This window comes from Oreochromis aureus, linkage group 6, assembly GCF_013358895.1.
Source record: "Oreochromis aureus strain Israel breed Guangdong linkage group 6, ZZ_aureus, whole genome shotgun sequence".
Taxonomy (NCBI): Eukaryota; Metazoa; Chordata; class Actinopteri; order Cichliformes; family Cichlidae; genus Oreochromis; species Oreochromis aureus.
This window is the reverse complement of record NC_052947.1, coordinates 3,084,358-3,108,022: the sequence shown is the minus strand read 5'-3', so window position 1 is coordinate 3,108,022 and position 23,665 is coordinate 3,084,358. Positions and strand designations below refer to the sequence as shown.

Genomic DNA, 23,665 nt, shown 5'->3' with positions numbered 1-23,665 from the left:
AGGCCACAATCAAGTGGTTAAAGAAGAAGCGCATTAATGTTTTGAGGCCTCAGTTTTCATACGGAACATTCATGGAGTGATCTGGAGCTTCAAGCTTCCAGGTGGCAGCCAAGAAACCTGAAAGATTAGGAGAGTTTCTTTAAAGAGGAGAGCGATCTGTGCAAACCTGGGGACCAGCTACAAATGTCTAACTGCTGCTGTGTCAACATGGTTTCTCCAGATATGCACTAAGACATATTTTGCTCAAATACTTATTTCACGCAGTGACAAGCATATCTATTTATAACTTTGATGTGATCTGTTTGTTTTGTTTCTGGAATTTGGGTGATATTCTGTCTCTCCATTTAACCATACTGTAAACTGAAATGCTGTGTTGAATGCTGGAGCAATGATTTATTAATTTAGGCTAACACTTTTTATTCCAGCTCAGTATTAATATGCTAATAATTGTGTAATAAGGTAGAAACAACGTAATCATATGGAAATGTGAGTTATTACCAATAATAGCCAAGTAATGAGCCTGTATGAACAATGAATGTAGCTGCGTAACATTACACTGAACGTCATATAACTGAGTTCTAACAGACCAGATACTGAGTGTAATAATGTGGAAATACATGTGGCTGTGAAACCAAGTGATAGCAATATATTAGTTATAGATTACAATTCAGTTCAATTCAATTCAGCTTTATTTTTACAGCACCAAATCACAACAACAGTGACGTCAAGGAGCTAATATTGTAAGGTAGACTCTACAAGTGAGAGAGGACAACGTTCAATGCATCATGGGAATCCCCGGCAGCCTATGTCTATTGCAGCATAACTAAGGGAGGATTCAGGGTCACCTGGTCCAGCCCTAACTATATGCTTTAGCAAAAAGGAAAGTTTTAAGCCTAATCTTGAAAGTAGAGATAGTGTCTGTCTCCCGAATCCAAACTGGAAGCTGGTTCCACAGAAGAGGGGCCTGAAAACTGAAGGCTCTGCCTCCCATTCTACTTTTAAATACTCTAGGAACAACAAGTAGGCCTGCAGTGTGAGAGCGAAGTGCTCTAATAGGGTGATATGGTACTACAAGGTCATTAAGATAAGATGGGGCCTGATTATTTAAGACCTTGTATGTGAGGAGCAGGATTTTGAATTCGGGATTTAACAGGAAGCCAATGAAGGGAAGCCAAAACAGGAGAAATCTGCTCTCTCTTTCTAGTCCCTGTCAGGACTCTTGCTGCAGCATTTTGGATTAGCTGAAGACTTTTCAGCGAGTTTTTAGGACATCCTGATAATAAAGAATTACAGTAGTCCAGCCTGGAAGTAATAAATGCATGAACTAGTTTTTCAGCATCACTCTGAGACAGGATATTTCTAATTTTAGAGATGTTGCACAAATGGAAGAAAGCAGTCTTACATATTTGTAACCTGTTAGCAAAAAAATGGAAATATCTGTGCTGTGGACTTTTTTGTTTATTGACTTGTGGTGGTAACCTCATCATTATAAGGTCAATGCATTAACATTACTGCATTACAGTGCTGGAGTTAGCCCTGATTTGTGTCCCCAGGATTCTTTTTTGTTTGAAGGTAACAATCTAAGTATTATGTTTAATGTTGTGGCTTATTACCTGGAAATGTTCAGTAACTTCTGTGTAATAACCAGGAAGGACTACAAAACACAAAAAAGTGGTATTTTTCTTCTTCTTTTTAAATCTAATTTCAGTTTAATAAATTATATTAAACCAGAGTTCAAGAAGTGTGATGATTACTTGGAAATATGTGTGGTAAAGTATGTGTAATAACTTTGAATCAGGTCTGCAAAATACAAAATTACTATTACTACATTTCATAGTAATATTGGATAATATTGAAAGCAGACGATGAGTAGGAATAGAAAGTTCTGCTGAGATTATCTGAATATACTGATAATGGCAGATTACGAGCTGCAGACATAGCACATACACTTGGGAAACAGACTGAACAGGTTGGTCTTCGTAACATTTTAAATATGATTATACTTGTGGCACACATACATGTGCAAATACCTCATTGTGATCTGTATAAACATGTTGGTTTTGAATGTGTGGCCTCTGATGTACACACTATGGTGCTCTGTGGTGTCACTAACATTATGTCTTTCTTTGCACTGGTGACCTGATCATGTGTCTGTTTACGTGAATAAAGCACTGCTCACATGTCATTTAAATGACATTTCAATGATTTCTTTATTACTATTATTGTTACCAGTCTGTTGTAGTGGGTGTAGTTCTGAAAACAAACATGAAATTCATATAAATGTTGGTAAGAATCATAGCAGGATATTTACATGCAGCAGTACAGGGACTTATGAGTGATTCACAGTAAAGGAATTTGAGAAGAAAGAATTGAACCACAGCCCACGCTGCATATTCTGTCCAAACATTATTACTGATAGAAATGACTAAAACAGGTTCATAATGTCCCAGACCTAAAATCCTCTGCCTATAAAATCAAGTAACCAATCAGAAGTGGCCTTTTACAGATGTATCAGTATCACATCACAAATGTTGCCATTTCTTATCATTACAGCATGTTCTCAGAAGCTTATTGTTCGTCCATCTAAACACTCATGAGTACATTTTAAAGCTACACGTTACCTGTACTGTCATTATGAGATGAAATGATTTCTCTAATGCACTTTCTTGAATTATTGATCATATTGCTCCTGTCAGAACAGAACGTGGTCCACCTAAATCATCCTGGAGAAACTATGAAAATATGGGAAGAAGAATCTGCAGCAGAGCTGAGAGAAAATAAAAAAGCAATGAATTCATGTTGAAATCTATGAAAATGCAGTTTACTGCTTCACTAAGCTAAATGCTTTTTTATATTCATTCATCAATAAACTATTTAATCATCGTAATTATTCTATCAACTAATTTCAGTGATGAGAGTAATGAAAATGCTTCTTTCTTCTAGAACAAAGTAAAATTAGAGGGAATATTTAAGCACCATGTCCACATTTTCACCTGTAAATCTAAAAATCAGGAAGAATTTCATCAGCAGCTCTCTGCAGACTGCTATCGCCCTGTTCCTCTAAACTCTGCTGTAATCAATTTACTACTCAGATCCAGTGGTAATACATTACAGACCTATATCTAATCTTTAATTAGATATAAAAAAAAAACAGCAAAAAAAGGAAACTGAATGAACCCAATCTAATCACAGGACAGAAACAAGTCTTACTGAAGTCATCAGTGACCTGAAGAGTGAGAAACTCTTGGATCTGCTTGGTCTCACTGCTGTGTTTGATACTTTTGTTGATGAAATTTGAATTAAAAGGTTTCATGATTCAGTCGGTTTAACAGGTCAGGTTCCTGATTGGCTCTCATCGTATCTAACGAGTCGACATTTTTACATTTCAGTTATCTGTTTTAGATCTGCACAAATGTAAATCAAGTCATGGGCTCCCGGTCAGGGGTCAGGGGTCAGGGGTCTGTCCCTGGACCATAGTCACACTTGGTACTGTCATAAGGAAGCATATTATATGTCCTACCATTCCTATGCAGATGATACACAGCTGTACTTGTCAATGGAAAATTGTACTTAGTAGTCAGTATAAGCTTTTTTATTAGTCCTTTATTTATTCAGGTAAAAATCTCATTGAGATTTAAAATCTCATTTCCAAGAGAGACCTGGCATCATGGCAACAAAAGTCACATACCACATAGGTATATAACATTTAAAACAAATACAATATCCCATACCAACATGTGTAAAATATACAATAACAGATCAAATTAAGAGTACATTAAAAACAATCACACTGAGTAAAAGAGCTGTTCTCTCGTTCCTTTAAGACAGACTAAAACTCTCCCAAGGTAACCAATTCTGATCATTTCAGTTCCTTCTGCAGATTATTCCAGGAAGCAGGGGCAGCGTATTTAAAAGCCTTTTTCCCCAATTCTGTTCTGATTTTTGGGACAATCAATTGTATGATATTGTGCGAACGAAGGCTGTATTGGCTGTGGTTTTTACACATATAAACACATAAATAAGATGGAACCAGCCCAAGGAGAGATTTCTAGATAAAGAGCAACCAATGGGAGAGTCTGCGAATATGCAAAGATGGACATTTAGCAGCAGCATACAAAGAACAATGATGTACACGATTTCCATAGCCAGTAATAAAACGTAAAGCACAATGGTACACAGTATCCAACCTCTTTAGGTAGTGGGCAGGTGCATTCATAAAAGCAGGTCACCATAATCCAATAAAGGTAAAAAGGTTGCATGAATCAAGTGTTTTCTCACTTGGAGGGAGAAACAGGATTGATTTCTAAAAAAGTAACCTAGTTTTAGTTTTAACTTTGACACAAGCTTTTGAATGTGAGTTTTAAATGACAAATTCTGATCTATAATGATCCCTAGATACTTGTAAGATGTGACCATTTCAATTTCAGTTCCTTGAATTGTTTTAATCTTAGGAGACGTAGCTAACAACTCTTTGCCATTTGAGAATAACATGAACTTGGATTTCTCTGGATTTAACACCAGCTTAAGTTGAGTTAAATGGGACTGAACGACATCAAAGGCAGACTGCAGAAATTGCAGGGATTGTGCTACTGAAGGGGATGAACAATAAATAATTGTATCATCTGCATAAAGATGAAATGCTGCATTTGACAAATTATCACAAAGGTTGTTTATGTAAAGAGAAAATAGCAATGGCCCTAATACGGAGCCCTGCGGAACTCCTTTGGATACTGGGAGAAAAGAGGAAGAAGACCCAGCAGCATGGACACACTGTTTTCTTGCTGACAAGTAATTTGAAAACCAACTTACAGCATTTACAGATAGACCAATATTGTTTAGTCTATTTAATAAAATAGCATGGTCAACTGTATCAAAAGCCTTTGACAAGTCAAGAAAAAGATATCTCACTTAAAAGTTATACTGACAACAGGAGGGAATGTCAATGGAAAATTGTACTTAGTAGTCAGTATAAGCTTTTAATGATATAAGTTTCCATATATGCTTAGAGGTGTATAATCGATTGTGTAGTGATAGGATGTGTGATCTTTAGTAGGCTTTGTGTGCATTCCAGGGTGTTCTGGTATTCAAACCCACATCCTGGGAGCATGGGAGAGGTCATACCTTGTTTTATTGTTTTACGGTAGGATAAATGTAGCTATGTCAGTTTTAGTCTAAGTGCCTTTTTTACATATAGATGAACTGTTGGATTTTCCAGACCAGCAGGTTTAGGGAAATCGTTTCCCGGTCACACACACACACACACACATACACACACCCACACCTAAACATCCACATTCCAATGTAAAGAATAAACACCCACTGATGTATAAATAAAGACCAGGGCAGTCTCAGAGCGCGTGTCACAGAGCCCTGCTCTGTGCTGCCCTTGTATACAAGTAAAACTGTGTTTCTCCTCTCTGATTCTCAACTGAAGAAGTGTTTTAGAATACATCTCCTGACAGTACTTCAACCTCGGCTTGATTCAAACACTTCAAGAACTTTGTAGAACTGTACAGAGACGAGGCAGAAGTATGTACTGTCGTGCAAAAAGAACAGAACCTTGGTTTGTATTTATCTCTTAAACACAGTGGGCGAGTCAGCCACGGCATTATTCTGGTATCATTACCAGAACTGGTTTCTTACAGAGTCCTTCCAGGCATGCATGCCAGTGAGATCTCTCAGGTCACCAGAGGTCTTTTTCCTGTCCTGTCTGGCAGCTTTTCCAATCACAGTTATGATCTGAATGCTCTGTTGTGCCAAACACACGTTGCTTTTCCAGGATCAGCTCTATAACTTCTCTATGGGCTCGTTTGGTTATTTATTCATGTTATTTCAGTTATTACATATATGTGGTGTACAGGATGACCCTAACTGTCACAGCTGTAAGAAAAGTAAACATACATGGAACACAGAAATTTAAATGTGCACAGGCATATAAATCAACAATATATAAAACAGTGTGGAGTGGGAGTGATGGAGTATGTAACAGCCCCCAGGAGCCAGAGGCAGACAGAGATGGATTCGGGAGAGCCGGGCCGTCCGCAGCCACACATTTGGGTGGTTTGTGCACGGGCATCCCAGCAGGAGAAGGAGAAAGGCCCTACAGGGGTCAGGGGTTAGTTTTTGGGAGCAAGCAGACCGGAGATCAGCTACATCTGTGCTGAGATTCAAAACCAGACTCACATCCTTCTTCTCAGTATCGGTGTGTGTGTGTGTGTGTGTGTGTGTGTGTGTGTGTGTAGCACCAAAGTTAAGCATCTTAAAGTCTTTAACCAGAAACAACCTTTTTCTGTCTCAGATAACATCAACATTTTGCACTGTGACTGTCTAAAAGTCATCCATGGAAATAATTCCAAACATTCGAACCATGCTTGTCACATGTCACAGAAAGGAACAAGGAAATGACAAAGACATGTTTGAAGTCGCTAAGATAGCTGCGACAAGTAGATCCTTTTTTTCTGCATATCAGAGAGAGTGCAGTGCCACAGTACGTCGACCTCTGCGACCAGCGCCCCTGTACAGGAAGTCTGGACTGGATCTCTGCCCCACTGTCCGAGTGCCATCCCTGCTTTTCTTTGATAAAAGAAAGGCGAGCCTCCGTCAGCCACATTCATTGTGGCAGCTTGGTAATTAACTGGTTTCATTTTAGGGTTCTGGACAGTAGGTCACATGGGTCTGTAACCAGTAAGAGCTATTCACACTGAAACTGGTTAATGCTCAAATTCTTACCTTCACCGTTTCACAAAAGGGAATGTCCACAATTTAGTCTTTTAGTTGCAGAAATTTTTTTTAAAGCATTTTAGCTGAAGAAAAGCAAAAGCAGAATCAAATTATATTAATAATCACATAATAATGATCAAATCACATCAATTATACTTATTTAATTAATCTAAGAATTTATAAAGACAAAATAATAATCAAGAACAGTGACAGAGGTGTCAAACATCACATTACATTAGTGCTGCCGTGCTCCGAATCACATATGTGTAAAACCCTAATTCAAAAATTCCACTGATTCTACTTCCAAATGATTTGTAAATCAATAGAATACAGAATAGGACATTAACACATAGAACATATTGTCACGCCCCGCTCTGGGGGTACAGGAGCACAACATAAGGGTTAAAAAAGGTGCCCTGGTCCCCAAATTCAGAAACAGCCAAGTCAGAGATAAAGGTGAGGTTTATTGCTACACCAGTCGTACCAAAACTGAAAGCAGGAACTCCAGGGTGAACCAAAAGCTACCTAAACTAGACAAGGACAAGCGCTATCCCAAACTCCCAAATTTAATAAACAAGAGAAAACGTACAAGAATAAATGGGCAGTTCAACACTTCTGCTTCAGTGCTGTTTACAAATGGACAAAGCTATTTACAGTACTATACACTAAACCTAGTTGTTGTCAGAACACACACCAGGATTAAATACTATGAGTTTGGCAGCTGAGGACAGGTCTGCCGGAGACAGCGGCAGCCATGTGTACGGCCCTGTCCCACTAAAGTCCTAAAGTCCAACTTTACAAACACAATGAAGTGTTTCTTTTTGAGGACGCAGCTTTCAGGTCTGTGCAGCAGTCTCTAAACGTCTGACGACTGAGGAGAGCACTTTCTGATATAACAGTCCTGGCTCTGCTTTGGTGTCATTTTTGTTTCGTGATGTAGTAAGTGTGCCTTTCCAGAAGTGTAAACTGCCAATTCCACAGGCACTAATGCGACTCCATGCCATCAGCTGAGGCTGATAGCAGGCCAGATGGCCTTGCTCGTCTTTAGTTTGAAGGATGCAGTGTCTGTATTTTCCAGAAAGAATTTCACATTTTGTGCCAATATTAATCACAATGGCAGCTTTAGGATATGCTAACCAAAGGCCATATTCTTCTTTATTGTGCTGCAAAGAATAAAATGATCAGTTGTTAGTTGCAGATGTTTCTGTATCCAAGTCTTGAAGCAGTACTTTGAAGCACTTGATACAGTTTATCATTCTGTCATTGCAACAGGACAGATGATTAGTGGAGCCTCATTTCGTCCTGATTTATTTGTACAGGGGCTGAAGAATGGATGGATGGTGTCAGAAAAACTATCTGTGAATGTAAACATTAGCACTTTGGCATCTACATTGTAGAAGGACAACAGTCCCTTGTCATAGTCAACATAGATTCCGACCCGAGATGGTCTGATGTGAACCGTCAAGTTGGTCGATGGTTCTGTTCGGAAGGCATACTCGGACTGATCCCGGAGACTGAGAAACCAGTATCCATGGGCGGGGCTCACGGTGATTTTACCCTTACGGTTGATGGACCGACTGGCCACGCCCAGGTCCCAATCAGTCTTCCCCCCTACCTCCACCTGTAAGAGGACATTATGGTAATGATGCCGCAATTAATTTAGACATTGGACACCGAATCCGCAGTGCATGAAGTGCGCTTTGATCTTTAACGTGGATGTCATAGTTTTTCCAGTTATGATGGGAGAGCCCCCATATGTTAAAAAAAGAAAAAAAAAACACGAATTAAACAGTAATGTGGTGTCGCGGAAATGAGATAACCGGGGACGGTTACTAAAGTAGTGACAACGCCACCTGGGGGAGGGCGCTACAACCCCAGGAAAGATTTCTCTAGCCAATGAGAAGATTGTATTGGCTACCAAAGCCCACAGACTCGTTATTTAAAGGCAGAGGTGAGACAAAGGGAGTTTATAATGCAAAGTTTATTAAGAGAAACTACTAAAACATAACTAAAAGATTAAAAAGGAACCTAGGGTAGCAGGGGTAAGAGAGTAAAATAAATTAAAACCCTTTATTACCAAACGATAATTAAAACAACATACTCCCTGCCACAATGCTACCCTAAAACAAGCACAATATATTAAAAAGAAGCAACTAAACAAAATGGTGGAGACCGGCCACTTGAGGAGGCAACCTACAGGGAGGAGTGCCCAAGGGTGCCACCAATTACTCACCCGTGTGATTTCACAGCAAACCTCACTCACACTAAACTCTAAAGGGTGCAATCTGCCTATGCCCGTGTGTACACTCGCATGCATCGGGAGGGATTCCACCTCACGTGCCTAGCCTCTGAACAAGCGGCCGCACCTCCACTAAAGCAATAAAGGAAAAGATAAAACATTAAACAATCAATAAAAGATCTACATAAAACCACATCCCAAATCACTATACTTTATAAAAGTAGTGCATAACAAACAAAACGGCATCTGACAAGACAGCAGCAGTATAATATACACCACTCTCTAAGGGCAACTGAGTAGCTTTCCCTAAGAGATATGTGGAGCTCAACTGCCTAGTGCTGCAGCCACCTTAGATTGCCAAGACTGCCAAATGCCTTCTCCCAGTAGTGAAGCGCAGCTGTTTCTTATAGCCAGGTAATTGTCGGCTGAAAGGTGTGGATGTCAGTGGTGCGTTTAGGGACATCATGTAACATCCCAACCCAAAATCTACTTCACTACAATCTACCCCCGAGATTTGAATCGTCGTCCCGACGATTGACACTCACTGCCAAGGTCTAAACAGGGTAACTGTAGTAGGCACAGGTGCCTGTGAGTTCACGGCCTCTATTGCTCTACTTCCTGCTGCCTGGGGCAAATGGTGCGGATTTGGGTGCATCCCAGCATTACCACGATTAGTCCCATGTAAAGGGGCTATATCGTTATGAACACCAGCCATAACTGGCAGCTGGTCAGGGCAGGCCGACCTCGCGGAGGACGTTGAGGGTTCTAGCTCATCTGACCTACGAGGGCTAGGAGTCTCTGGTCTTTGTTGGCAACTGCTTGGGGCTGGAATAGGTTCAGAGACCAATAAAACCACTCGCCACCGTGCATCGGTTCTTCTACAGGGGCAGTAGTATACATGGACCCATTTTGGTGAGGGGCCTTTAGCACTTTATACGCCAATGAACTCATAGCACCCTTACTTTTATCACAACCTCCGAGTCCAACTTTCTTCAGATAGACCAACTGACCTTCTCGCAGGGGAGCATCCTTAGCTTGCTGGTCGTGGCGCTTCTTCGCCAATCAGCTACAGGGATTTGCTTCGTTGGGTTGGTGCATCTTGAGCCGACTGGCATCGCTCACACTCCTGGCACCACCGTTGGACGTCTCTATACATCCCTACCCAGTAGCACCATTGAGAAACCACATCTACCGTGCTCCGAACACCCTGATGACCATGCTCCTGGCACACATGTTGCAAAACTTGACCCTGAAGGGACTTTGGCAGCAATACCTGCAGTGTCTCTCCTCTCCTTGGATGACAGACCTTCCGATATAACACCCCATTCCGCCCCACTAGCCTACTCCATTGCCTGACCAACCCGAGGGCCAGCCTTGAAGTGCGACCACGCTCCCTAGCGTCCAGGGCCCCGCCTCCGCCTCCAAAAGGGCAGAAACTCCCGGATCACGGGTCAGTCTCCTGCAACATACGAAGGTCAGACAATGCGTACCCAGAGAGGGGTGAAGTGATGGTTTTGACAGCGGGGTTACTGGTTTCCTACCAGTTACTGGTTTCCCACCAGTAACCTGCGGCAACGGGTCAGGTAATACAAACTCTGAGCCTAGGATGCCCCCACCTGAATCTCGGCTCAATGGTTCAGGGGTGGAAGTTTTCCTGCATGGAAGAACAAACGACATTACTCAAACTGGCTTGCGTTGCTGTACCAGCTGACTGCACAGGCATGACTGTGGGCTCACCAGGGCACTCCCTGGCAAAATGCCCAACCTTCTGGCACCGTCTGCAAATGACAGCCTTATTACGTGAGGCAGGATATGGTGTGGAAGCACTATTCAAAGCAGCAAGACTCTTTATGCGAGCTGATTCAACTGCTCTTGCTGACTTTTAAGAATCTCTTTAACTCCCGTATTTCAGAGGCATAGGGTGCAATACCTGCCGGACTACCTCTAAAAGGGACCTCCTGGACAGTGTGTTGGAAGCCTAGCGCGGGGGAACCGAGTAACTTCTATCCCTCCCGCCCCTGGCATACCTCCACGCTCCCATAATATAGCCTCATGACGAACATCCATCAAGGTGGCAGTAGGGTGGCTGCGGACATACTGTTTTAATTCTCTCGTAAGAAACAATCAAGCACATTTTCAACAAATTGGTCTCTAAGCAACACATCTTTGTTCAGCAGAACATGAGGGGACTGTTTCGCAACTCTGTCCATGAGGCACATAAGAGCATGCGAAAACTCTTGCAATGTTTCTCCCTCCTGCTGTCGCCTTGAAAAGAACTCTTCCTGCAGAGAAACATATGACTTAGTACAGCCATACAGTTCCTGTAAAATAGTCAAAATCTTTTCGGGATCGTCTTTCTCCTCTGGAAGCCGATATTTAATCTCTTCTCTGGGCTCGCCTTCTAGATGATCATAGATGAAAAGGGCTTGGTCGGCTGGTGAAAGATGTCGTGCCCTCAAACAGGCCTGCACCTCTTCCACCCATTCGGCAATACCTATACCAGTCTTACCGTTGAACCATGGGCACTTCCTCTCCCGAGGAATATAAATCAGTCTCTCAGTCGCGGGAGCTGAAACAGCAGAATGCCCATTGGTGGATGAACCTGTAGCAGCAGCACTGGTGCCAGGTTGCTCGATCCTCGCTCTTGCTGCATCCGCCGATTTTCTGCTTGCAGCTGAGCTACCAAGTCTCGTAACTGTGTGAGCTCTTCCTCCATAATAAACCAGAGTATTTAAATATCACTTTATAAAACCAGAAGTCCGTCCCGACGCTGCCACTGCTGCTGTCTTGCCGCTGCACTACAATAACCAAACAGATTTAACCCCAAAAAACAAAACAACATGCAACAGATCTCTGCCTGAAAATATCCTGTCGACAACGCCAGATTGTGGTGTCGCGGAAATGAGATAACCGGGACGGTTACTAAAGTAGTGACAACGCCACCTGGGGAGGCGCTACAACCCCAGGAAAGATTTCTCTAGCCAATGAGAAGATTGTATTGGCTACCAAAGCCCACAGACTCGTTATTTAAAGGCAGAGGTGAGACAAAGGGAGTTTATAATGCAAAGTTTATTAAGAGAAACTACTAAAACATAACTAAAAGATTAAAAGGAACCTAGGGTAGCAGGGGTAAGAGAGTAAAATAAATTAAAACCCTTTATTACCAAACGATAATTAAAACAACATACTCCCTGCCACAATGCTACCCTAAAACAAGCACAATATATTAAAAAGAAGCAACTAAACAAAATGGTGGAGACCGGCCACTTGAGGAGGCAACCTACAGGGAGGAGTGCCCAAGGGTGCCACCAATTACTCACCCGTGTGATTTCACAGCAAACCTCACTCACACTAAACTCTAAAGGGTGCAATCTGCCTATGCCCGGTGTGTACACTCGCATGCATCGGGAGGATTCCACCTCACGTGCCTAGCCTCTGAACAAAGCGGCCGCACCTCCACTAAAGCAATAAAGGAAAAGATAAAACATTAAACAATCAATAAAAGATCTACATAAAACCACATCCCAAATCACTATACTTTATAAAAGTAGTGCATAACAAACAAAACGGCATCTGACAAGACAGCAGCAGTATAATATACACCACTCTCTAAGGGCAACTGAGTAGCTTTCCCTAAGAGATATGTGGAGCTCAACTGCCTAGTGCTGCAGCCACCTTAGATTGCCAAGACTGCCAAATGCCTTCTCCCAGTAGTGAAGCGCAGCTGTTTCTTATAGCCAGGTAATTGTCGGCTGAAAGGTGTGGATGTCAGTGGTGCGTTTAGGGACATCATGTAACATCCCAACCCAAAATCTACTTCACTACAGTAAGTTAGCAAAAAGAAACACATATTCACACAAAACCTTCTTACTAAATTCAAGATGTCATAAAGTTCCCTTTGCTCATGTCTCCATGTCCCCATCAGATGGACTGCTTTGTTTGTACATAGAGACTGAGAGTTTAAACTAAAAGAGCTTGTTTCCATATTGCCTACCTCCCAGTAATGGCGCCCTGAGTTGAAGCCCTGGTTGGCCAGCACACACACTACCCGGTCAAAGCGTTTCAGGTTGTCTGGTACCACCTGATGGCGATCTCCACAGTGAACCCTCTTCCCATCTGCTGAGACGGTGAGACGTGGGTGGGCTGTGGTGGGATCCAAAGTGATGTCAACTGACAGATACAGTGATAGAGCAATGGTTAGTTCTTCCATCCTGTAACACTGCTGACTTGACTTGAGTTCAGGTTAAGGACAGAATGATGTCCGGTACTTTAGAACACACAAGTTTGACAGAAAACTGTAAATGCCAAAATGTAAGAGACTGTCTTTAAAATGGAGTTTCTAAAAACCTGCCAGTTTAGCTCGGGGCTCAAACAAAAGTAAACGCTAAAAGGATTTAAGCCCTTACCTGCATATTCTTGAACCCTCCTAACCTCTGCAAAGAAAATGTGATAAATTTACTTCTTGACATTTTTTTCAAGTCATTTATTTGAAGAAGAATATTAGTAGTAATACGATGGCACAAGTTCAAAATGGCGGCCAACCAAACCGGTTTGGCCGGTTTCGTGCGTGTGCGCATGTGTGTTCAGGTGCTGGGGGTATGCGAGTTCATGTGTGGAAACACACAGGGTGTCAGAGAGGTTATATGAGTTCATGTGTTTTTAACTTAATTTAATCAAACCACAGGGTTTTTAATTAAACTATTTTTTGTCACTTTGGCGTGTCTCAACATTCATTTATACAGACATATGTGTCCTTAAGAGCAATTCTTTGTTTTTGCGTGTAGGGGTGGAAGCTGTTTTTGTTCACAGTGCGCCTTAACAAAGTGCGAATGCTTTATATTTACATCTAGTCAAAAGTGTTGGTAATAGTGTTTTAATCACACTCATTTTGTGATTCTGACAATGTCTCAGCAGGCAGTGATGCAAGTATTTTATTTTATAAACCACTCAAATGGGAATTTCTTCTGAATGGACAATGTCAGCCTGTTCACAAGTCTTTCATTTAATCAAACCACTAGTTTTAATTTAACTAGTTTTTACGCATCTACTGGGGTTTCTTTCACGGGTTGATGCGATCATTTTATTTAAAAATCGGGATTTGAATGTTGAACTAAGAGGAGATGGAGCCAGCTAGTTTTTAACACAGTAAATGGTCACAAATAACATTCAGACCCTTTAGAAAATAAATGCTATAAGCAGGCAGTATCACTCTTTTCAAACTAATCGTGTTTTAATCAAACTCATTTTGTGATTCTGTCACAGCAGGCAGTGATGCAACCATTTTATTTATTTAAAAACGGATCATTTTCTTCCGTAAGGAGTTTCATGGTTTCAGAGTAGTTTTTAACACAACAGATGGTCGCAAATAACATTCAGCCCTTTAGAAAATAAATGCTGCAGTGATACTTCTAAAACCAGTCGCACAGACCCGCTCCGTCTTTTCAACAGCCGGTTAATTGTTTGAATTTGTTCAGGATTGCAAAAGCCCACTGAGGGTATCATTTAATTGTTGTGATTCCTTAGGAAAAGGTAAAATATAGGTGTATCACTTAGCTGTTGAGAGTACCATGTGAACAAGGGCCCGACCTATTGTTTAAAGTGGCCGGTATCGGCTCTTTTTGTAATTCCTCGAGAAGGTAAAAAGGTAAAAGGGGCAGGTGTAGCAGTCGGGTGGGGACCCCGCCTATTGTCTGAAGTATCGGCTCATTTGTAATTCCTTGAGAAGGCAAAAGCCCTGAAGGGTCTCATTTAAATTGGCTGGAGACATACCTTTCTTTTTGGAAACACCCATCCTATATAAGACACGCTCAGAGCCTGAAACCCTTAGCCATTTACCCGTCAAGATCCGCTGCGGAGCACACCATTTTCTTTGAGATCATCAAAACTAACATCGTTCTTTATAACAAGGACATCGTAAACGGTAAGTAAAACAAAACCTATTATTGTATTTTTAAAGGTGTTATGTTAACATATTATAGGATATTCAAACAATTTTTTTTCTAAAACAAAAGCTTAATTTTTAGGAGTTTGGGAGAATGGCGCAGGACCCGCTTTCTTTAGAAACGGGCGCTTTTACAGCTGGAACGAGTTCTCTAACAAGCACAAGGTGTGTACAGAATTACGGTATTTTTAAACGTATGTATGTTTTAAACTTGCGATTGTTTTAAATTATGTAATAACAGCGTTTTTCTTTGATCGTTCCAGGGTTAACAAACTGAGCAGGAAAACATTCAGACACAGAGACCACAGAGCCCAACCTTACAACAGGTGTGTATACAACGGGATGTATAGTTGTGTATTTAAAAAACAACAACAAATGGATTTAAGCAATTACAAATGTTCTAAAACCGACCGTTTTACACATACAGAGCCACGCCAGAGAACCGTGTGTGTGGAGAAGCAGGACCGTCCGGAATAACGCACACTACAAGGTAAGCATAGGTATATATAAATGAGATAAAAAGAGATAGAGAGGGAGACACACTTATTCTGTTTGAAATGGGTACATGTATAAAAGGTTTTAACACATGTCTATCTTCACAGACTGCAGAACAGTACCCCTCCTCATAATGATCAGGACACCGTACGATCCCTGACGTTTTTGGAACGTTTAAGCAGTATCGACCTCCCAGAACAACAAAAACCTGGAGCTTCGTGCAACAGCGGAGAGTCAGAACCGATCTTCATCAGCGGACCTGCAACACCCCCAAGTGAGTGGCTGCCTCGCGATTTCTCTGATGTTTTTGAGTACAGTATATCAGATTTTGATCTAGTTCATATACCCACCATCCCAGAATGTGCCAGAAATAGCGATGATTCACTCATAGATTTTGAAGAAAACGGTATAACAGACTCTCAAATATCTGCGGCTTATGATGCTTACATGAACGTTGCAGACGCTCAGCCTGCTGAACAGACCTATTCTGCTTCAAAAAACGATATACTATCTTTGATCGATGCTAAACTCAGCCAACAAGCGGTACAGAGGGATGTGCAAGAAATAGCAGCTAAACTCAATCAACATCAAGCACAGGGCGACTTGCATGAAATAGCTGGTGGTCTAACTAGTACCCGGCAGGCAATAAACAGTACCTGGGGATTATTAGATCTCATTAGTACCCGCTTTTTAAATCGCTGACTTTTAAAATCCACACCATGGACCCACCCCATAAATTATTCAAACACAATGATGGTACCTCCACTCGAGCTAAATGCTTTGACTTTGAGGCTTATAACCAGTGGGCTGCGCAAATAGTAAACAAATGCCAAGTTTTGCATGCAAGACTTAGTAGTGTAGCTGCATCATCCTCATCCGATACACGTCCTTGTCAGACTGTTCCTACGCCGGCTATTGCTGCTAGGGCTATTGTTGTTAATAATGCTGATTGTACACCCGCTGTTGCACGGGCCGCTGCTGTTACTGATGCTAACCGTATAGCTGGTGCTGCTGGTGATTTTGCGTCTGATGCACAACCTAGCCGGGTCACCTCTGCTGCTGCTACTGCAGTTGCTATTGAGCCTGTTACTGCTTCTACTAATACTTCTGCCACACACGCGTGTCCGGGCGCCGCTGCTGATGCTGCAACACCACACACCCCCTCAATCATTGCAAATTTCTCACAAATAGATACTACAGTAATCGAGCCCGTTGTGCAGCCTGGGTCTGTCAGTCGCTCTCAGCCACACATTAGAGAGATACCTAATTTTAATGCTCGTGAATTGCGTGAGCACCTTGATTTTAGGGGTATAAGTCTCGATCATCCAGAACAAGTGCCTGCGCTAGTGCTTAGCCAATGTGATATACAGAGCTGTGGCTGGATCCCAACAGGGCAGCGTTCTAAACGTGGTCCTGCGTGGCCCCTCGCTGGCTTCAGATGTTCAGGCTGTTTTAAACGCTGATGATCGGTATAATCCGGAGCTGTTTCTCGATCAAATTGCACAAGTTATGCAGAGTAATGATGCAACACCGATAGGTGATGATGAATTAGAGTTTATTGTCACGGTAGCTCAGAACAGTAGTGGCGGGGCTCGCTTAAGACTGGCGCACATACCTTATGATGAGATTCTCTCAAAGAAAGGCAGACATTTATACACACCAAACAACACACACAACAATTTGTGCTTCTCCCTATGCATAGCACATTCATTAAACTCATCATCCTCTGAGCATGAAAAACTTGCTACAGCTAAACAGATACATGCTGAAGTAGGTCTATGCGACACACAGGAAGTATCATTCTCTGATGTCGGTAAATTTGAGAAGCACTTCAACATTAAGATTGTAATCTATTACCACACAGAAGGGCGTAAACGCCTGGAATGTTTTTTCACACATGAAGAGCCAAACACAAACACGTTGATGATGTATCTCCATAATCAACATTACCACCTGATTTTAAACCCGCCCACTTTTTTGGGGGGATCCTATGTGTGTAATTTCTGTTACAGTATATATAATACACCATTACAGCACATCTGTAAACATAGATGTAACACATGTTACACACACTGTCAACACCACAGGGGTCCCACAGTGAAATGCAGCAACTGTAACCGCATCTGCAAATCACAACACTGTTACCAGCAACACAAATTACCTGAATTAAAACACAACATGATCCCCTGTGATAATATGAAACATTGCATGCACTGCGGCAACACATACAGAGAATCCAAGAAATTGCCACACAAATGTGCGCAGCCTAGATGCGAGCACTGCCGCGAACCTAAATTAGCAGGAGACTCCGACCATCAGTGTTTCATACAGCCTGTTGAAAAACAGAAGCCTAGCGATAAATACATTTTATATGATTTTGAGACGCGGTACCACAACGGTAAACACGAGGCTAACTTTGTGTGTGCGTCTGATTTGAAGGGCAATAAGTTCACATTTAATACATTAAAATGTGTGGAGGCGTTTGTGCAGCATTACAGACGCCCAAGGTTTCGTGGGTACACTTTCATAGCACATAATGCATCTGGGTTTGATAATTACATACTCCTGGAGTACTTTGTCAGACAGAGCATAACACCTAGTGTCATAATGAACGGCAGCCGTGTGATTTTGATGCATGACCGGGACTATGACCAGCGGTGGATTGATTCGTTCAGCTTTTTGCCCATGGGCCTTGCCAAAATACCCTCTGCCTTAGGTTTTCAAGACCTGCAGAAGGGCCATTTCCCACACAGGTTTAATACGAGGGATAATGAGCATTATGTGGGCCAGTACCCAGACCCCTCCTTCTACAGCTATGAGCACATGTCTGAAAGCGATAAGGTGCGATTCATGGAATGGTACCAGGTTGCCTCACAGAATCCCTTTGATTTTCAGGCTGAACTCAGGCGTTACTGTGTTAATGATGTTGATGTCCTGCGTAAAGCATGCAGCATATATCGTGACACTCTACTGGGTTGTACTCAAGTTGATCCATTCACGTATACCACCTTGGCTGCATTTAGTATGGGTGTGTATAAAACGCTGTTTCTGCCTAGAGACACGCTCGCTCTCACATATGATGGGGCATACGTTGAGCAGAATAAAACGTTTTCTAACGTCTCTATCGAATGGCTTCAATACGTGTCCCACACCACCAACACAGTGGTAAAACAGGCTCTCAGAGGAGGCGAACAGAGGGTTGGGCCGTATTTTGTGGACGGTTTTGACCCCACAAGTAATACTGTCATGATCCTGGGTCCTTTTGACCCAGCGTTTTGTGTTTCCTATTATTGTAATTTTGGTTCTGTTCTTCCTCGGTTAGTGTTCATTCTTTTCTACCCGTGTATCCCTGTGTTTAGTCTGCGTTTTTGAGTCTGTGTCATTACATGTATGTGTTTCCTGTTTTACTTTAAAAGTCTCTGTCTTATCTCAGTGTGTTCAGTTTACTTTTCCCCTGTCTCGTCAGGTCGGATTACTCCCAGCTGTGCCCTCCTTTTGTGTCTCATTCCCTCGTTATCCTTCTGTGTATTTAAACCTCGTGTCTGCCTCTGTTAGTTGCTGGTTCGTCTGTGTTGTTTCCCCTCAGTCTCCCTGCGTCTCTCCGTTTGTATTTCCCCGGACCTTCCTGCACCTTCGTTTCTGGTTTGTTTTGTTAGTTTTACCCAGTTTAGGTTTTCCGGTTTCATGTTCACCCACCATTGCTGTTTGTACCCACTGCTGTAAATAAATACTCACCTGCACCAGAGCTGCCGCCTTTTGGGTCCTCTCTACAAACTCCACACGCCTGCCACACCGGGCGTGACAGTATGAACCAGCCACCATGGACCCTGCGGCATTCAATCCGTCCGAGGAGCTCCAAGATGACATCACCTATAATGTGGAGATCCTCCTCGGGATATGGCTGGAGAACCCTCCGTACGAGCTTCACCGCGCTGTTGAAAGCCGGCTACAACGGCTCTTTTCTGGCCTGCCATGGCTTTTGGAATCTCTTCCTCCGACCATGCAGGCTTTTCTCCGGCACACACCTCACCTTCTCTCAGCCACTCCTGCCTCGCTGCCCGACTCGCCAGATGTGATCTTGCCCGGCCCGTCAGAGCCATCTGCGGGGAGGAAACGCCGATCGCGCTGTCGGCGCGCCACCCCACAGCCGGACGTTCGGACTTCTAATTCGCCGGCTGTGGTGAGTAAGGACTCTTTTCCGTTTTCGGACTGTTTGACTGTTCGTTCAGGGGCTGTGTTCTGTGCGGCAGATAATGATGGGAACAGCTTGTCGCCTGCTCTGCAGCTCGCAGCTCAGTTAGCTGCCCCGCAGCCACTCGCAGCTCAGTTAGCTGCCCAGCAGCCACTCGCAGCTCAGTTTCCAGAGCCTCCAGTGCCACCTGTAGTGCAGTCTCCAGTGCTTCCAGTGCCACCTGTAGTGCAGTCTCCAGTGCTTCCAGTGCCACCTGTAGTGCAGTCTCCAGTGCTTCCAGTGCCACCTGTAGTGCAGTCTCCAGTGCTTCCAGTGCCACCTGTAGTGCAGTCTCCAGTGCTTCCAGGGCCGCCTGTAGTGCAGTCTCCAGTGCTTCCAGGGCCGCCTGTAGTGCAGTCTCCAGGGCCGCCTGTAGTGCAGTCTCCTGTGCTTCCCGTATTACCAGGGTCACTCATTCATTCCATGCAGGGAGAAAGTCTTATATCTACTCAGGGTGCGTTTCACGGTTTAACCGCCATTGGCACAGTTTGCCACTCCAGGGCTTCCCCAGAGGCTAGGTCTCTGTCCCCAGCTGAGTCTGGACCCCTGAAGTTTAAGCAGCCCCCTGAGAACTACACCATGCCAGCGTTGCCTGGGCAGAGCCAGTGCTCAGTGCATTGCCAGTCGCCTTTGTGTCAGCTAGTAGCCTCCATGACTGCTGGCTTAGTTATGGTCTCCGCTGGGGGGTCCGAGGGACCGCTCCGGCCTTCGTCTCGTGTCTCCGCTGGAGGGTCCGAGGGACCGCTCCGGCCTTCGTCTCCTCTCTCCGCTGGAGGGTCCGAGGGACCGCTCCGGCCTTAAATCTCCTGTCTTCGCTGGAGGGTCCGAGGGACCGCTCCGCCTTCGCCTCCTGTCTCCGCTGGAGGTCCGAGGACCGCTCCGCCTTTCGTCTCTTGTCTCCGCTGGAGGGTCCGAGGGACCGCTCCGGCCTTCGTCTCCTGTCTCCGCTGGAGGGTCCAAGGGATCCGTCCAGCCTGTTGCAGCGCCTCCGTCTCCGGCTTCCACGCTGCTGCCTGCAGCGCCTCCGTCTCCGGCTCCCACGCCGCCGCCAGCTGCAGCGCCTCCGTCTCCGGCTCCCACGCCGCCGCCAGCTGCAGCGCCTCCGGCTCCGGCTCCCACGCCGCCGCCAGCTGCAGCGCTTCCGTCTCCGGCTTCCACGCCGCCGCCTGCAGCGCTTCCGTCTCCGGCTTCCACGCCACCGCCTGCAGCGCTTCCGTCTCCGGCTTCCACGCCGCCGCCTGCAGCGCCTCCGTCTCCGGCTTCCACGCCAGCTGCAGCCTCTTCATTCTCGCCAGCTGCAGCGCCTCCATCTCCGGCTTCCACGCCGTCGCCTGCAGCCTCTTGGTCCACGCCAGCTGCAGCCTCATCAGCTACGCCAGCTGCAGCCTCCGGGTCTTCACCCTCGCCTGCAGCAGCCTCCGGGTCTTCACCCTCGCCTGCAGCAGCCTCCGGGTCTTCACCCTCGCCTGCTGCCGCCCCGTCTGGTCCAGCCTCCGAGTCTTCAGCCCCGTCTGGTCCAGCCTCGGTGTCTTCAGCCCCGTCTGGCCCAGCCTCGGTGTCTTCAGCCCCGTCTGGCCCAGCCTCGGTGCCTTCATCGTCGTCTGGCCCAGCCTCGGTGCCTTCATCGTCGTCTGGCCCAGCCTCGGTGCCTTCATCGTCGTCTGGCCCAGCCTCCGTGCCTTCATCCTCGTCTGGCCCAGCCTCCGTGCCTTCAGCCTCGTCTGGTCCAGCCTCCGTGCCTTCGCCTTCGGCGTCACTTGGCCCAGCCTCGTCTGGCGCCGCAGCTAACCGGCCACTTTTCAGGCCACTGGCCAGGCGGCGCCGTCGTGGGCGGCCCCCGGACCACCTTCGCCGGAGTCACCGCCGTTGCCTTCCGCACGGCCGGCCCCCGGACCACCTTCGCCGGAGTCGCCGCCATTGCCTTCCGCATGGCCGGCCCCAGGACCACCTTCGCCGGAGTCGCCGCCGTTGCCTTCCGCATGGCCGGCCCCCTGAACTGTTTGGGCTCCGGTGCTGTCGGCCCCCTGGCCGTCCCCCTGAACTGTGTCCACGTCGCCGTCCTCACGGCCGGCCCCCTGTGGTGTTCTGTTTTGGACTGTTTTCCTGTGCTCTGGTGTGTTTCCTTTTTGTCTTCTTTTGGTTTTGGACTCGTGTTGTGTTTTCTGGTGCTCCTGTTTTGTTTTGACTTCGTGTCTGCCTCTGTTAGTTGCTGGTTCGTCTGTGTTGTTTCCCGTCAGTCTCCCTGCGTCTCTCCGTTTGTATTTCCCCGGACCTTCCTGCACCTTCGTTTCTGGTTTGTTTTGTTAGTTTTACCCAGTTTAGGTTTTCCGGTTTCATGTTCACCCATCATTGCTGTTTGTACCCACTGCTGTAAATAAATACTCACCTGCACCAGAGCTGCCGCCTTTTGGGTCCTCTCTACAAACTCCACACGCCTGCCACACCGGGCGTGACAAATACAGTTTATGAATTTGCAGGATGTTTTCACCACGGATGTGTTAAATGTTACCCCGAGAGCGAAGTAAATCCTGTCAGCAAAGCATCCTATGGACTGCTGCATCGCATGTTTTGTGACAAAGTGGATGCACTGAGATCACAACACAGTTTGAGCGTAATAGTGATGTGGGAATGTGAATGGGCTGCCTTGAAGCAGACAGACCCCACAGTTATGGCTTTCATGTACACATACAGAAAGCCAGAACGCCTGAATTCCCGAGACGCCCTTTTTGGCGGTCGCACAAATGCTCTAAAGCTGTAACACAAGACTGCATGTGATGAAAAAATATTTTACTATGACTTCACCAGTCTCTATCCCACAGTGCAGTCTAAAAAAGACTATCCTGTAGGACACCCTCAAGTCATTTACACCAACTTCGACAAGCTAGAAAATTATTTCGGCTTTGTTAAATGCACAGTGCTCCCACCTAAGGGTCTTTTTCACCCCGTCCTACCCTACAGGTGCCACGGCAAACTGATGTTTCCACTCTGCAGCATGTGTGCTGAAGACCAGAACCAGCACACTGCATGCGGGCACAGTGACAGCGAACGGGTGTTGAAAGGCACTTGGGTCTCATTTGAGCTTGAAAAAGCTGTTGAGAAGGGATACAGGGTTCTTTCTATTGATGAGGTGTGGCATTTCCCCAAATAAGACCGACACATTGTTTAAAGACTATGTGAAAGCCTTTCTAAAACTAAAACAGGAGGCCTCGGGGTATCCAGAACACGTGAAGACACCTGACGAACAGCAGAAGTACATAGACGAGTATTATGAGGAGGGTATAATGCTAGACCCATCCAAGATTTGTGTAAATAAAACTGTTCGTAACTGTAACAAGCTGTTGCTAAACTCGTTATGGGGTCGTTTCAGCATGAGGTCAAACATGGCGTCATCTGAGCTCATTACAGACCCTTCCAGATTTAGCCAGCTAATGTTTAGCGACCAGTACGACGTGCGACAGTTTTGTTTCATCTCTGACGACGTCGCAATGGTGCAGTGGCGCCACGCTGATGGTAGAGCTTCCCGTGTGAAGGACGTTAATGTCTTTGTCGGGGCCATGACCACTGCACACGCCAGACTCATGCTGTATGATTTGCTAGACAACTTGCAGCAGCGCGTGCTGTATTGTGACACGGACAGTGTCATTTTCATGGCACGCCCTGGCGACTGGATGCCTCCTCTAAGGCCGTTTCTGGGGGATCTCACAAGCGAATTAGATTCTGGAGAGGGTGGTGTGGAGGATTACATAGCGGAATTTGTTTCCGGTGGGCCAAAATGCTACGCATATCACACATCGCTGGGCAAGACCCAGGTCAAATGTAAAGGCGTGACACTGAATGCATTAAACTCCAAAGTTGTCACCCACGACTCCTTGAAAGGTTTAGTCCACAAGTTTGTAGCCAATCAGACATCAGACGCACACCTAGTTGCCGTGTCTGATAGCATCAGATGTGATAAAAAGAAACTTCATTTGAAGAACGAAACCGTTGTGAAGAAAGTTAAAGTTGTTTACAATAAGCGCCGTGTGCTCCCAGACTATGC

General features: G+C 45.0%; 2 protein-coding genes and 1 long non-coding RNA gene across 4 annotated transcripts in view; 2 read left to right on the top strand and 1 right to left on the bottom strand.

Moving 5' to 3' along the window:
- LOC116316863 (UPF0687 protein C20orf27 homolog) overlaps positions 1-3,498 on the top strand; it is a 23,437-nt gene extending 19,939 nt beyond the window's left edge. Inside the window, exon 7 of the mRNA XM_039613187.1 lies at positions 2,702-3,498. Coding sequence (XP_039469121.1) covers positions 2,702-2,781 — 80 coding nt within the window. The 3' untranslated portion in view covers positions 2,782-3,498. The remainder of the gene's footprint in view (positions 1-2,701) is intronic.
- A 2,306-nt stretch (positions 3,499-5,804) lies between these two features.
- LOC116316671 (E3 ubiquitin-protein ligase TRIM7-like) overlaps positions 5,805-23,665 on the bottom strand; it is a 39,649-nt gene continuing 21,788 nt past the window's right edge. For both annotated transcript variants that reach the window (XM_039613749.1, XM_039613750.1), the window contains 3 exons: positions 13,366-13,392; positions 12,954-13,129; positions 5,805-8,341 (listed from right to left, as the gene is read on the bottom strand). In XM_039613749.1, the coding sequence (XP_039469683.1) occupies positions 7,973-8,341; positions 12,954-13,129; positions 13,366-13,392 (572 nt within the window). In that variant the 3' untranslated portion in view covers positions 5,805-7,972. The remainder of the gene's footprint in view (positions 8,342-12,953; positions 13,130-13,365; positions 13,393-23,665) is intronic.
- LOC120440686 lies at positions 15,017-15,593 on the top strand. Its single transcript, XR_005613447.1, has 4 exons — positions 15,017-15,065; positions 15,164-15,226; positions 15,328-15,390; positions 15,503-15,593. It is a non-coding gene; the product is annotated as an uncharacterized LOC120440686 (long non-coding RNA).